The following is a 14,904-nucleotide window of genomic DNA, read 5'->3' on the forward strand; positions in this document are numbered from 1 at the left end:
ACAGCCCCTGCTTACCTATGGATTGGTTGACGGCCTTCATGCACAGATTCTCCACCACAGCCTTGCCTGGGGGCACCTGGCCTGGCGTTCTGGGCTGCGTAGGGGAAAGGCCACACCCATCACAACTTGCCTCCTGCCTCATTATCCATCGCTCCCTAAGAAAATGGCACTGCCAGGCTCTGGAGCTAAAGCCCAGAATGCTTCACAGCACAGCCCCAGCAGCTGAGCGGTGAGGCTGTGGGGGAGATGGAGAGGCCACGGACGCGCACCCTGACCCTCTACATTAAGCAGGTAACCTCTGGCATACCCGGGAGGCCAAGGGGATGGCTCAGCCGAGGCCCTGACGTCCTGGCCCTAGGAGCTACAGGACCTGCCCCTCACCCCGGCCCTCTTCTCTGTCCTCAGGCACCCTGGAGACTCACAAGGGTCTGATCCAAGTAGGCCATCTTCTCCTGCAGCTCTGGAGACGTAACGTTGGGGTAGGGCATGCCCACCATGACCACACACCTAGGGCAAAGGCACGCACGAGCAGGTCCGGTCTTGCCGCCCCACTCAGTGGCTCTGCCTCCCCACCCTGGACCTGCCACCTGGAAAGGGCTTTTCAGCTAAAGCATAGCCAAGCTCATTTTCCACCTGGTCTCCAAGGGCCAAACCAGAGTTGCCAAAACACTTCCCCACTCGGCTGACTGAGGCTCAACAGACTGCGGATGGCACCAGACTGTGGGCAGGGCCCAGCTGCCTGGAGGAAGGGGGCCCCAGTCCCAGGAGGTGAAGGGACCAGTACTTACCTGCCAAGGTCGTCGGAGAAGTTGATCCCCTCGCTCATCTTCCCACCGACCACCGAGAGGAGCAGGGCCCCCGTCACCATGCCTGCTGCCTGGCCACAGCTCTATGGGTGACACCCAGCCCCGGAGGTGCCGAGCTCAAGCTTGGATGCCACCCCAAGTACTGCCACACTGCTAGCCCCACGTTCTCTGGACTGAAGTCTCAGAAATCCCCCTCACCTTAATGCACCTGGAATATTCCATCAGCACCTGTTCCACCTGGTTTGCTCTCTTGGGTTCCTGAAATACCTGGAGGTAAAGAGATAATCCCTCCCAGGAAAGGCTTCGGGATGCCTGGGTGTCAGGTGTGCTCAAGGCCTCCATCATCTGAGGCTCTGGGAAAATCCTCTGGGCCAGAACTTGGATTAGAAAGGGGTGGATGAGGAACTAGGAGAAGCCCCTGCACTCGAGGCCCGAGCACCTTGCTCTGGTGTACAGAAGACCCAGGGAGGGCTTCTGGGGGCCACGGGCCTCAGCAGCAGGAGGTCCAGCGCGGGGCCCTCACCTTCTTCCTGACGGCCAGGCGGGCCAGCAGGCCACTCTTCTCCCAGTGGGCACGGACCTGGCGCTGGTACTCGTAGGAGGGGAAGAAGCAGACCACCCCGCCCGGGACCACGTTGCACAGGTTACAGAGGACACGACCTGCCTCATCCATCTGCGGGAGGAAACAGGAAGCCCCTCCCTGAAGCCACCCCCAGAAGGAGCGTCCTAACCTGGGGGCTAAGAGCAAGTACCGGGACCCGTGGGGTAACGACAGCCGGGGAGGGGGGACACGGGGAGGCAGGCTCCCCGGGTGGGAATGAGATGAACGTGCCGCTCTTGCTGCAGACACCCACACGCTCTTCCTGGTGACTGACAGCACGACAATCACAAGCTGGACCAGGGACAAAACTTGCTATCAGCTTCCACGCAGGCCTCCCTGTCTTCAGCCCTCCAATGTCCTGGGCACCTGGGCACTAAGTACCACCAGTGACAATCAGGCCTGCCAGTAGGGACACCCCCAGCTCCATACCCGCCCCAGGCGGGGCCAGTATCACCAAAAGACAAGAGAGCGAAGGGGATGGATGAGCAGCTTTCTCATGGCTTCATCCTAAGGGACACGTGCAGTTTTAAAGGAAACTCACTTAACAGCCCAGAAGGTGGGGTTGAGGGGGAGCAGACCTTCCTGATGAACTTCTGGACCCACGATTCATCCCATGCTGCCTCTGAGAGGGAGGGTGCCAGCGCCAGTTTCCTCCATGCCTGAACACTCAGGACTGGCCGGCAGGTCCCCCCACCCCAGGGATCCCTTGCCTGCCAGACTCCTGGCTGCTGGTACCAACCATGGGCGGCAGGTCCCTCTTCTGGTAGGTGAATTCCAGCTGCTGGTTGGAGGGCCCTCTGCAGATGACGAGGGGCAGGATGTGGTCTGGAGGGATCACGTGGCCTGGGGGGAACCAGCAAGGGGCCCAAAGCTGAAGGGCCTGCAAGGTAGCGTCCAGCAAGAGCAGCTCCCCACCCCCAGACCAGCACCGCTCTGTACGTCACTGGTCCGCCCACTCCCTGTTTCCACAAGGAAACCAGGCAACACTCAGACCTCTCCTGTGTAGACGGAGAGGCACCGAAGCGGGAGAGCACAGGCAACTGAGCTCCAGAGAGAGCAGGCAGAGGAGGAAGCGCCCACTGTGAGGTCCCCACAGCCCCTGGGGCCTGGTAATAGTGGCTGGTCCAACTCAAAGGACAGGGAGCCAGAGTTCTGGTCCATGGTAGGACACTTGCTTGTTCCACCCTGGCCAAGGAGCTCACCGCAGGAAAACTCCACCACGCGCTCGGCTCCAACCCCAGCACATGCCAGCAGCTGCTCCCGAAAGTCAGACACCTGCGGACCACAGGGTCAAGGCTTTGATTCCCAGAGGTCCAGGGGAAAGGGAGCCTGACAGGGAGGGGAAGAGAGGACCACTTGGGGAGGAAGTAAATACAGCAGGAAAAGGTTAAAAAAAACAAAACCTGGGTGTTGGCACTGGCACTTACACTTGTGGGATGGCAAACTCGCAAGAACCTTGCAGTGTTCTCAACCCTGGCTATGCATCAAAATCAGAGGGACTTAAAAAACAATAATCCTAGCCAGACTACTACATGAGAATTTCTAGATGGAGGACACGTGCATTTGTTTCTAAAGAGCTCCAGGTTTTTCCCGTCAGTTGGCAAAAATCCCAAAGCGTGACCACTCTGGAAAAACTGGCACACTTACACATTGCTGGTGGGAGGTGGAACAGCACGGCTCCCAGGGAGGGGGTGCGGCAGTATTTAACAGGGCAGGTGTGCTCTTTACCCTTTGACTCAGCAACCCCGTGTCTAGGAGTCTACCCTCAAGACACAGCATACCCTACAGGGTATCTGCTGTGGCGCTATTAGCACCAGCCAGCTGCCCATCAGGAGGGGACTGGCTGGGTAAGCCTCGCTCCATCCACCAGGGGAGGGCTGTGCAGCCAGCAGAAAAGATGAGACGAAGCACTGATTACTCTACTCTGGATGTAAAAAGGAAAGTTTAAAAAACAAAGCATATGTGCTTATGGGAGAAGGGGAGACAACACTGGAAGGAGAGCCCAGTAAAACAAAAGTGATTACTGGTGGGCCTGGGGAACTGGCTGGAGGAGATGGGGGTGGAAGTGAGACTTCTCTGAATATATCTTTGTATAAAACTTCTGAACCACCCATGTTTACATATTTAAAAAGTCAAAAAGGAAAAATGCAAAAACTCAAACTGAAAACAAATGAGCCTTTTCATTAAATAACATAAGCACACCGAGAAGAACCTGATTAAGTGACTTTACATCCTTTGTGGGATATATTCTAAGAGCAAAAATAAATGCAAAGAAAGGGGACTTTAATTTGTTTTATTGTTAGTAATATTGGAATTAAAATTTTGAAATTATTTTAAGAATATTGTAGGATAAAACAAAAAAAATAGGTTAATGTAATAAGAAACAAAAATGTTCAGCATAACAGAAATATAAAGCCAAATACATTGCTTCCTTGACTTTTAATTAGGAAGATCAACATGAACTCCTTTCTGAAGACGTATTTCCCAGGTGTGAATACCACAGTGGCCTACACACAGTAACTGAGGAGCAACATGAGCCCCTTAGCACTCAAATTTTGGTTTCTAAATATCATTCCCCACTCAAAGGAACCAGGGCTCCCTGGAGAAATAAATGATTCCAGATCTGGGGCCAAGAAAGTAAAAGGTGGGCCTGGGACATTTTGTAGGGTTAGAAAGCAAGGAAGCGCTTAGAGACTAGTGGGGTCATGTCAGAAGGACCAGCAGCAGCAGCAGGGTTCCCACTGGCCATGTGGCAATTTGAGCATTAAAACAGTAATGATTCATGGGAAACGGACTTTGGCCCAGTGGTTAGGGCGTCCGTCTACCACATGGGAGGTCCGCGGTTCAAGCCCCGGGCCTCCTTGACCCGCGTGGAGCTGGCCCATGCGCAGTGCTGATGCGCGCAAGGAGTGCTGTGCCACACAGGGGTGTCCCCGGCGTAGGGGAGCCCCACGCGCAAGGAGTGCACCCATAAGGAGAGCCGCCCAGCGCGAAGGAGGGAGCAGCCTGCCGAGGAATGGCGCCGCCCACAATTCCCGTGCCGCTGATGACAACAGAAGCGGACAAAGAAACAAGAAGCAGCAAAAAAGACACAGAAAACAGACAACCGGGGGAGGGGAGGGGAATTAAATAAATAAAAATAAATCTTTAAAAAATAATAATAATAAAAAATAAAACAGTAACAATTCAATGATTTTTAACATGCTGAATGAATAAAAATCCACAAGTCCATGTGCAAAAAGAAGCTACAGGGGTGGCTCTATCAGGCACCTGAGACTGGGAACCTATGCTATAGAATTTTGAACAGTTTCTCATCCGGCAAGTCGTTTTCTAGGGTGTTCGCTAAGGAAATAAATATAACCAAATCTCTGCATAGTGATTACCACTGTATTGTTAAAATAGAGAAAAACTAGAAGCAGCTTAAATAGCTAACAAAAGAGGATTGGGTATATAAAATATAATATAGCCACGGAATGGATTCTGGTCCAGCCAGAGTGTGGGGGAATGAACAAAAACTTGCTGACAAGGAAAAATGTTTATGACATTTTGTTGCTGAGTGAAAAAACCAAGTTAACAGCATGTAGCAATAATACTATTTTGGTTTTCTTGAAATATGTATGTATATACAGAAAGAATTATACATAGAAAAATTATCATCATAATTTACACCAAAATGAATCCTTGGCTGAGGAATTATTAGCGTGTTTTTTTTCCTGTTTTTGCCTGTCTCTGCTTTCTACAATAAAACAGAGTATGTTCTAAGAAATATATATAGTAAAACAAAGTTATGGAGAGAGGTTGACAGTCTATAGTGGGTATAGGAAGGGAATGGCATTGAGGCACCCAAATGAGAGTCTGAAACTACAGGAAGGCTTTCTCAGGGAGGACAGAGCAATCAGAGCCTCAATTGTCACCCTACTGCCCCCCCCCCAGGCACAAGCAGTGAGAGGTACAGCAGTGCCGCCTAGTGGACACCACCTGACCTGCGCCAGCCGCCCCCTTTCTGATTTGGGGCCCTGCAGCCAGGGCAGAGGGTGCCTCCTCCCCTGTCCATCTCCCATCCCGTCCTTACCGGCTGCATGGTACCCCCTGCGATGATCACGGCTCGGCACTCCTTCACCACCTGGGCAAAGTGCACGGCTGGATTCAGAAGCAAGAATTTGAGGCTGCTCTGACTGAGGCTGCCTAATAAAGGGACAGCGAGAGAAGACAGCCCCGTGGGCAAGGGGGCAGGTTTGGCAGAAACTTCCACCGGTCTGGGGCAAAGGGGATCTCCAGTTGGGGCCATGTCGGAGGCATGAGAGAAAACACTTTCTCTTTAAATTAAATCCCATTTCACCTCCAGGGCAACCCGGAGGCAGGCAGCCTCACGACCTCCATTTTCACCTGAGGAAACAAGAGGTTCAGAGAGGTGCAGAAACTGGTCCACCTCAGAGAGCTGGTAAGGGATGGAACCAAGGCTCAAACCAAAGCCCACCCAACTCCAGAACCCGTAACTTAAGCACCAGGCCCCTCGGCTGCTGAGATGCCCACCACCCCGCAGCCTCTGCCACCCCTGCCCACCATCTCCAGCGCCTGCCCTGGGAGGCCACTTCCCAGCTCGCTGGCTCCTCCCTGGGAATGGAGGCTGGCTGGGGGAGCTCCCGACTACCTTGGCGGCTCAGGATGACCCTGCCGTCCTGGTTGGCAGTGGTGAGGGCTGCCAGGAAGCCTTCAATGTGCATCAGTGGAGACGCAGGCCGCGGCGCTCTGGCCTCACCCTCCTCTACAGGGGCTGGAGAAGCTGCTACAGAGAAGAAAGAGGGTCTGGGATCAAGAGCAGGGAGACCCCCTGAAGTCAGGGCAAAGTTGTTCTCCAGGGAGGAAGGGTCCATGCGGGAGGAATAAACATCCCTGCCCAGGGCCGGCAGCCAGTGCTTCCCCTCCTCCTGACTCACCCTCAGTCGCCCCAGGATGCAGGCTCTGCAGGAAGCGCTGAAACCCGGCCAGCCTGGGCTGCTCCCCGGAGGGTAAAGGGACTGCTCCATACCGCTCTGTGAAGCCAAAGAGCTGGGTGGGGGGTGCGAGAGAGCCGTGGAGAGGAATGAGGGCAGCGGTGACACAGGGAGACTGGGCTGGACCAGAGGCTTGGGCTGGACCAGAGGCTTCGCCAGGCCCAGGCAGCCTGCCTTACCCACCCCCCACAGGCATGTGGCACCCCCTTCCCAGCCCCAGCGACGCAGTGCCACCCTCTGCAGGGAGCACACAGAGATGATCTAGGGTTTCCAACGGGTGGGGAGAGAAAGGCACTGCGAGGGCAGCAAGCTGGGGCCCTGCTGGGTCCCCCCAGCCCACAAGAAGGGGAGCGTGTACCTTTCTGCTGACCATGCTCTTCTCACAGTACCGCTGCACCTGCAAAACCAAACTCAGCTAGACACACACAAAAATCAATCAAGTGGTCCTCTAAATTTCAAAGGTAACCATTTTCTAACACCCAGGGCACACGTGCAGTGCATCTCATGAGGAGGCCAAAGCCTCGTGTGGGCCAACCGCATCAATCTCCCTTTAAGGTCAACTCTGCCGCTGCGCCTGCACCACACAGTGCTCTCCCACGTCTCCAAAGCAGGTGTGTATGACACTCAAACGTCTCTCCAGGGCCAAAGATGCTACGGGCGCTCAATAAAATTAGGTCCCCTCTGCTTTCCCTCAAGGTGACAGCACCTAAGCTGGGCCTTGAAGGATTAAGAGCCAGTTTTAAAAAAGAAAAACAAACCCTATGAGCAAAGATATAAAGGAGGAAAGTGTAAGGCTTATCCAGGGAAAACATGGGGTAACAGAATATACATGCAATTTGGAGCCAGATCTTGGTTAAGGATGTCAAGATGGTGAGTTTGGAGCCTTTAAGATTTCTGAGAACAGTGACAGCCTGATTAAGATTCACTAGCGGGTATTTGTAAAATACTTTAGAAGGGGAGAGAAAGAAAGAAGGCAAAAGAGCTGCACTGGACTATGAGAAGGAAGAGGCGGGTAAGTTCAAGAGCGGTTTCAGGGCTAGAACCTTGGGGACTGGCAACTGTTTGCAGGTGGGACACAAGGCGGAGAAAGGACTTGATGATGACTCAGATTGCCAGCTTGGTTGGTGGGATGGTGGCAGTGACAGGGGCCCAAGTGGGTGAGTCAGGGGAAAGCTGGCAGATGCCGGAAGGAGAGGCAGGATGGAAAGATGGAGGCCCTGAGGGAGCGCAGCCGGGTCCACACCCTCCGTCACCACGTCCACGGCGTGGGACACTGTGGACGTGTGTTCCTGAGGTACCCTCTCTGAGCGCCCGTTTCCTTCACTTTCAGATGGCGACAGTGGTCCTACCCAGGAGGTCAGAGCCTGGCATGGGCCTGGAGCACAGCAGCACTTACAGTACGGAAGCAGGCGCTGCTGTGATGTAGAACCTCTGAGGGGTGAGTCGAGGGATCGAGGGACGACAGCTGGGCCCAGGCTGGTGGACCCAGAACAGGTGGGATTGGAGGAAGCAAGGTCTGAGGCAGCAATAAACCCACAGCTACACAGAGCGGGCAGGTGAGAGGCCAGGCCGAGGGGCCCATGCCATGTCCTCCGCCGCCTCGGCCCAGCCGGGAATCTGGAGCATGCTCACAAAACTCATTCTGCTTCTGTCAAAAGCCCGGGAAGAGGCTAGTGGAGGAAAGATAAGAAGACCTGCGGACCAGGAGTCTTTTCTGTGCCTACTAGGTACAAAGCAAGGCCCTTTCCTCACCAATCCCTGACAGTGAGACAGAAGATTCTTTCTTCTTGCTAAGTGTTGTTCTGTTTAAGGGGTAATTACACATGCACATGTTGTGAATCTTCAGACTTTAATTTGCTGGAGGTCAGACTTTGTTTTTCATTCCTTCCACAGCCTTATAGTGCTCTGCCTGCAAGTGGCAACAGGAACCAGGAAACGTCACGTGCTGGTATGAAACCTTACCTTGAACAGGTTGATGTTGTCGATCTGACACTGGAAGAGAAAGTCGTTGATGGTCCTCAGCTCTGTCCCTGAGGGGAAACCAAACGAAGGGCACTGGAACCCACGCTCCAGGGGTAGGCTCAGGGCCTGCTCAGAGCAACCCTCTTACCTGTCTGCAGGAGGCTCTGCGTATTGGGATTTTGCTTAATGTTCCCTAAAAGAGAGAATTCCAACGTCAGGATGGTGGCCCTCCAGACGCAACCCCCCTCCCCCAGCAATCCCCTCCTCTTCTCCTATCTTCTCATTCTACACTCTGCTTACCAAGAAAATAGTTAGATGTTTTTTTTGGCCATTCATAGCATCCAAGAACCCACTGAGAGGGCAGGAGGTATCCAGAAGCTTCCAGAGTCTGATGACGTTTGCACATGGCACCCAGCGCCTCACAATTCCTGTCTTTTCACCTCTTCTCAGAGAATTTTTTACACAGGGACATGAGAGCACAAGAGCAGTGCCCTGGGCTGCACAGGGGCCAATGGCAAAGGTGGAGATGGGAGCAGAGAGCACCCATATGAGCCAAAGCCCTTACCAGCTTTCTGGAACTTCAGCCTCAATATAAGCTTTCAAAAGGACTGCCTCATAATAAAGGGTTAAGCTGTTCTTCAGAAAAAGGTACATGGCACAGAATAATGCAAAAGCATGAGATCTGGAGCTAGAATCTTCTAGCCCCACTTACTAGCTCAGGACCATAGGCAGGTCATAGAAAATTCAGCTCACTTATCCTTAATGTGAGGTTTAAAATGCCTGTGCAGGTTTCCTCCCAGAACAAGTGAAGCTGTGTGTGAAAGTGGTCTGAAAATTCTAAAGAACTGTAATATAACTAATAGGGAAAATATGTGATTACATTATAGTCTAAAATATTATCATCTTTGCCATGTCTGGAATAGGGTCTGGCAAAAAAAGACTCCGCATGGGGGTAAATAAACTAGGACTCTAAATAAAGACCTGAGGTCAGACAACTCAAGTGAGCTACACAGAAGGAGGGTTTTCTAAGTCAGCTGCCAAGACCATTCTCAAGGACACAGAAGCTCCCTGGCTAGCAGCCCAGGGAGGGGCCGGCAAGGTGAGCAGCTGGGGTCGGGAGGGAGGCGCTCTCTTACCACCTAGCACAGACACAAACTTCTCCAACAGATACAGGATCTGCTTGATGTACATCAGGTTCTTGGCCTTCAAACGCTTCCTGCAGAAGAGCCGACGGACATCAGTGGTCGGACTCCAGCAGCAACATACCTCCAGCCCCCTGAGCCGAGGCTTCTCCATCTGGTTCCTTTCAAACTGGGTCAGCAGCAACACACACTCCCCTAGGAAAGGCCGCCACTGCCCAAGGCCTTCACAGCCAGCTGCTCCGTCCAGGCGCCCTCGGCCCGTGGGGGATGTGTCACGACGGGCCAGGAGATAACAGTACTGTGACCCACCCTGCTCAGGCCAGGCCAGGGATGTGCTTGCCCTCCGAAGGGCTGAGCCAGGAGTCGGGGGGCCCTGGGGCCGAGGAGTGGAACCCCCCCCACCCCGCCGGAGGTGGTGTCTCACCTGTACCGTTCCATGTACTGGAGCAGCTGGGAATGGGCCTGGCAGAGCTGGGGAGAGGACACAGACAGGTGTGAAGGTGGCAAGCAGGGGGAGGGGAGTGAGCTGGGCGCAGGCCAAGCGTGTGGCTTTAAAGGCCCTTAGGTGTGATGGGGGGGAGCAAAGAGAGGGAGAAAAGCAAAGCAGGTTCTGCTGGAATGTCCAGTGTGGGTCAAGAAAGAAGGCAAGACACTGACTCTCAGGCCATGAATCTCCCTACTAGTTTTTACTGGGTTGGGAAGGGACGTACAGTCTGAACGGGCGGTTCAAGGCAACAGTCACATCCTGGCCTGAGGTCAACCCCAGCACTGGTCAGGTGGGGTGGAGTGGAGGCCTTGGGAACAGAAACCTGTGGTCAAATCCTGGCTCCCACTTCTCAGCGTGTGCCCTTTGGGCAAACCAGTTCAACCTCACTGCACGTCCGAGTTCTCAGTGTAAACTAGGAATTCCGCCACACGGGCAAGTCAGCATGAAGGCTAGAGGCCTAGGACAGCAGCTGGCGTAGAATAGCAAATACATAAAGGGTTAACTCCTCCCAGAGCAGAGTCAACCATCCGAACAGCTAACCACACCAGGACCCCTGCCCCTTCCCCCACAACCTTGCGTTCTGGAGAGGAGCATCCTGGGCTGGAGGGACTCAGCTGACGTGGGTGGGTAACGAGCAAGAAAATGAGTCGCCTGGCCTGACCTGGGTCCCCATATTCTAGGACTTTCGAGAAAACCATAGCTGACCCTTGACAAGACCTTGACCTTGACTCAGTGCTCCCTCTACCAAACCCCGACTTTGGAGGAATTCCGGGGCTTGCAGTTAGGCGAATGCTCTCTATCCCTTCACTAGGGCAGGTGTGCCCTACATGGGGAAAGACTGCCTCACCTGGGAGCCGCTGACCTCAGCGCTGTGGATGCCAGTGATGGTGTCGATCAGGTTGTGTGCCTCGTCGATGATCACCACCTGGCCCTGCAGCCGGACCCCGGCGGCCTTGCGGGTGGCCGCGTGCAGCAGTATCTGGTAGGGCAGCACCACCAGCTGGCAGGAGGAGGCAGCAGCCTGAGCACATGGTCTGTCCCAGGCTGAGGACAGACCTGTACCGTATCACCTCCAAGACAGAAAGCTACAGCACTGTACCTATTCTCAAAAGAAGTTTTATGTGGAACATCAAGTATAAGAAATAGACCAGAGTAGAGCTGTTCTGATTGATCCAGGGTGAGGGGAGGGAGATGGAAAGTGGAGCCTCTTCTGGTAGGTTTCCCTCTGTCCCCCAGGTAGCCCCCAGGCACCCCAGCGTCCTCAGAACACTGTGAAAACCAGTGGTGCAGCAGGAAGCACCCCTGTGCTCTAGTCCTGGCACTGCCACTTCCCAGCTGCGTGACTCAGGGAAAGTCGCTTTACCTCTCTTGAGCCTCAGTTGTTTATCTGTAAAATACACTTGACAAATTCTATCTCAAGTGAGGGTTAAAGGGTAGGAGAAGTAACAAAAATTAAAGTGCTCTATAAATATTTAGGTGTTATATCTTTACGAAGGTTTTCCAGTTAAAAGAATTTGATGAAGTGAAAAACCCAGAAAACTGGAAACTGAAGGCCCAGGGTATAATACTGGCTCCCTTACTCAGGAAAACAGATAAATTGCTTACCCATTCTGGGCTCCAGGGTTCTGCCTTAGCTTTTCAGTGGGATTTATGAAGGCAAAAATAATGTGAAAACTGCTTTAACAAATCACAACCATAAAAATGTCAGGGGGAAGTGGATATGGCTCAAGCAATTGAGATTCCTACCACATGGGAGGTCCCAGGTTCAGTTCCCAGTGTCTCTTGGAGAGGACAAGCAGGACAGTGAATTAGCAGAATAGGCAGGTATGGTGAGCTGATGCAGCAAGATGACACAACAAGGAAACACAAGGAGGAAAGACAATGAGAGACACAAAAAAGCAGGGAGCTGAGGTGGTTCAAGCGATTGGGTACCTCTCTCATCTGGGAGGTCCTGGGCTCGGTTCCTGATGCTCCTAAAGAGAAGACAAGCAGACACAGAGAGCACACAGCAAATGGACAGAGAGAGCAGACAGTGAGCACAAGCAATAGGGGGGTGGGGGAAATAAATAAAAATAAATCTTAAAAAAAATGTTAAGACCTAAGTGCCTTCAGAACTCTTCCTGCTTCATGGCCAACAGGTCACAAGACAACTGCAAGGTATGTCCCGACTTCCTCAGTGAGCACCCCAAGTGTTTACTCAGGTCAGGTCACGGACAGGCAGTTGACTGCCATGTGAAGTTACTGCTGCCAACACATTCCCAGCCATCCTTAAAATCTACTTAAATCTCTTCCTGATTACACTTAATTCTCCAAGAAAGATTGCCTGTTTCCAAAAGTCACTCAAATCAAAGAAGTAGCAAGAACAGCTAATTCGTACCCACCAAATAACAGTGAGATACTATTTTGACCTATCTAATTAGCAGTTTCTCACTTTCTCTTTAAAGGTAATACAGGCATACACTGGAGATATTGTAGGTTCAGTTCCAGACCACTGCAATAAAGTGAGTATTGTAAAAAAGCGAGTATCATAATAAAGCAAGTATCACAAATTGCTTGGCTTCCCAGTGCATATGAAAGTTATGTTTACACTATACTGTGGTCTATAAGAGTGCAAGAGGATTATGTCTAAAGAAACAAGAGACATACCTTAATTAAAATGTGACACAGAGACACAAAGTGAGCACATGCTATTGGAAAAATGGTGCTGACAGATATGCTCAATGCAGGATTGCCACAAACCTTCAATACGTAAAAAACACAGAATCTACAAAATGCAATAAAATACATGTATTTATTTTATGTCTGTCACATTCTGGTAATTCTCACAATCTCAAACTTTTTCATTATTATTATATCTGTATGTTGATCTGTAATCAGTGATCTTTGATGTTAAATTCTAACTGTTTTGGGGCACCACAAACTGCACCCGTATGACAGATAATCGGTAAATGCCGTGTATGATCTGACTGCCTCATGGACCAGCTGCTCCCCATCTCTCTCCCTCTCCTCAGGCCTCCCTATCCCTGAGACACAGCAATATTGAAATTAGGCCAATTAAGGATGCTATAATGGCCTCCAAGTGTTCAAGCAAAAGAAGAGTCGCATGTCTCTCACTTTACATCAAAACTCAGAAATGATGAAGTTTAGCGAGGAAGGCACGCTGAAAACCAAGCAGGCTGAAATCTAGGCCTCTTGCGCCAGTCAAGTTGTGAATGCAAAGGAGAAGTGCTATTCCAATGTACACACGAATGATAAGAAAGCCAATCAGCCTTACTGCTGATATAAAGATTTAGTAGTACGAACAAAAGATCTAACCAGTCACAGCATTCCCTTAAGCCAAAGCCTAATCCAGGGCAAGGTACCTCTCTTCAACTCCATGAAAACTAAAAAAGGTAAGGAAGCTGCAGAAGAAAAGTTTGAAGCTGGCAGAGGTTGGTTCATGAGGTTTAAGAAGCCACCTCAACATAAAAGGGCAAGGTGAAGCACCCAGTGCTGATGTAGAAGCTGCAGCAAGTTATCCAGAACATCAAACTAAGATAACTGATGAAGGTGGCTACATTCTACAACAGATCTTCAATGTGGACAAAACAGCCTTCTATTGGAAGAAGTCATCCAGGATTTTCATAACTAAAGAGGAAAAGTCAACGCCTGGCTTCAGAGCTTCAAAGGACAGGCTTATTCTCTTGTTAGAGGCTAATGCAGATGGTGACTTTAAGTTGAAGCCAGAGCCCATTTACCATTCTGGAAATCCTAGGGCCCTTAAAAATGATGCTACATCTACTCTGCATGTGATCTGTAAATGGAACAAAGCCTGGATGACAGCACATCTCTTTACAACATGGTTTACTGAATACTTTAAGCCCACTCTTGAGAACTACTGCTCAGAAAAAAGATTCCTTTCAAAATACCCCTCTTCACTGACAATGTACCTGGTCACCCGAGAGCTCTGATGGAGACGTACAAGAACCATGTTGTTTTCCTGCCTGCTAACACAACATCTACTCTGCAGCCCATGGATCAAGGAAACATTTCAAATTTCAAGTCTTATTTAAGAAATACATTTTGTAAGTCTATATTTCAAACTTCAAGTCTTATTTAAGAAATACATTTTGTAAGGCTATAGCTGCTAGAGGTAGCGATTCCTCTGGTGCGTCCAGGCAAAGTACACTGAAAATCTTCTGGAAAGGATTCATCATTCTAGATGCCATTAAGAGCATCCATGATTCATGGGAGGAGGTCAAAATATCAACATGAACAGGGGTTTGGAAGAAGTTGATTCCAACTCTCCTCAATAACTCTGAGTAGCTCAAGACTTAAGTGTAGGAAGTAACCAGTGGAAACAGCAAGAGAATTAGAAGTGTAGTCTGAAAATGTGACTAAATTGCTTCAATGTCATGATAAAACTTTAACAGATAAGGACTTGCTTCTTATGGACAAGCAGAGAAAGTAGTTTCTTTTTATAGAATCTACTCCTGGTGAAGATACTGTGAACGTTGTTGAAATGACAACCAAGGATTTTGAATATTATATAAACTTTGATATAGCAACAGCAGGGTTTGAGAGGTTTGAATCCAATTTTTTTTTAAAAGATTTTTTACTTATTTTAATTCCCCTCCCCTCCCCCCATTGTCTGTTTTCTGTGTCTTTTTGCTGCGTCTTGTTTCTTTGTCCGCTTCTGTTGTTGTCAGCGATACGGGAAGTGTGGGCGGCGCCATTCCTCGGCAGGCTGCACTTTCTTTCGCGCTGGGCGGCTCTCCTTACGGGTGCACTCCTTGCACATGGAGCTCCCCTACGCAGGGGACACCCCTTCGTGGCATGGCACTCCTTGCGCGCATCAGCACTGCGCATGGGCCAGCTCCACACGGGTCAAGGAGGCCCGGGGCTTGAACCGCGGACCTCCCATGTGATAGAC

At 51.0% G+C, this 14,904-nt stretch overlaps 1 protein-coding gene across 9 annotated transcripts in view; it reads right to left on the bottom strand.

Moving 5' to 3' along the window:
• The window catches only part of DDX11 (DEAD/H-box helicase 11), a 56,687-nt gene that overhangs the window by 1,221 nt on the left and 40,562 nt on the right, over positions 1 to 14,904 (bottom strand). For 4 of the 9 annotated variants that reach the window (XM_012526489.4, XM_058282581.2, XM_012526490.4 and 1 more), the window contains 16 exons: positions 10,840 to 10,992; positions 9,930 to 9,976; positions 9,500 to 9,579; positions 8,512 to 8,556; positions 8,364 to 8,431; positions 6,760 to 6,798; positions 6,345 to 6,456; positions 6,059 to 6,193; positions 5,480 to 5,592; positions 2,610 to 2,682; positions 2,147 to 2,250; positions 1,330 to 1,479; positions 1,005 to 1,073; positions 789 to 889; positions 423 to 507; positions 16 to 94 (listed from right to left, as the gene is read on the bottom strand). In XM_012526489.4, coding sequence (XP_012381943.2) covers positions 16 to 94; positions 423 to 507; positions 789 to 889; positions 1,005 to 1,073; positions 1,330 to 1,479; positions 2,147 to 2,250; positions 2,610 to 2,682; positions 5,480 to 5,592; positions 6,059 to 6,193; positions 6,345 to 6,456; positions 6,760 to 6,798; positions 8,364 to 8,431; positions 8,512 to 8,556; positions 9,500 to 9,579; positions 9,930 to 9,976; positions 10,840 to 10,992 — 1,453 coding nt within the window. The remainder of the gene's footprint in view (positions 1 to 15; positions 95 to 422; positions 508 to 788; positions 890 to 1,004; positions 1,074 to 1,329; positions 1,480 to 2,146; positions 2,251 to 2,609; positions 2,683 to 5,479; positions 5,593 to 6,058; positions 6,194 to 6,344; positions 6,457 to 6,759; positions 6,799 to 8,363; positions 8,432 to 8,511; positions 8,557 to 9,499; positions 9,580 to 9,929; positions 9,977 to 10,839; positions 10,993 to 14,904) is intronic. The other 5 variants (XM_004461842.5, XM_058282582.2, XM_004461841.5 and 2 more) reach the window with 2 other exon arrangements.

The sequence above is a fragment of the Dasypus novemcinctus genome, chromosome 20 (genome assembly GCF_030445035.2).
Source record: "Dasypus novemcinctus isolate mDasNov1 chromosome 20, mDasNov1.1.hap2, whole genome shotgun sequence".
In the NCBI taxonomy this organism is placed as follows: Eukaryota; Metazoa; Chordata; class Mammalia; order Cingulata; family Dasypodidae; genus Dasypus; species Dasypus novemcinctus.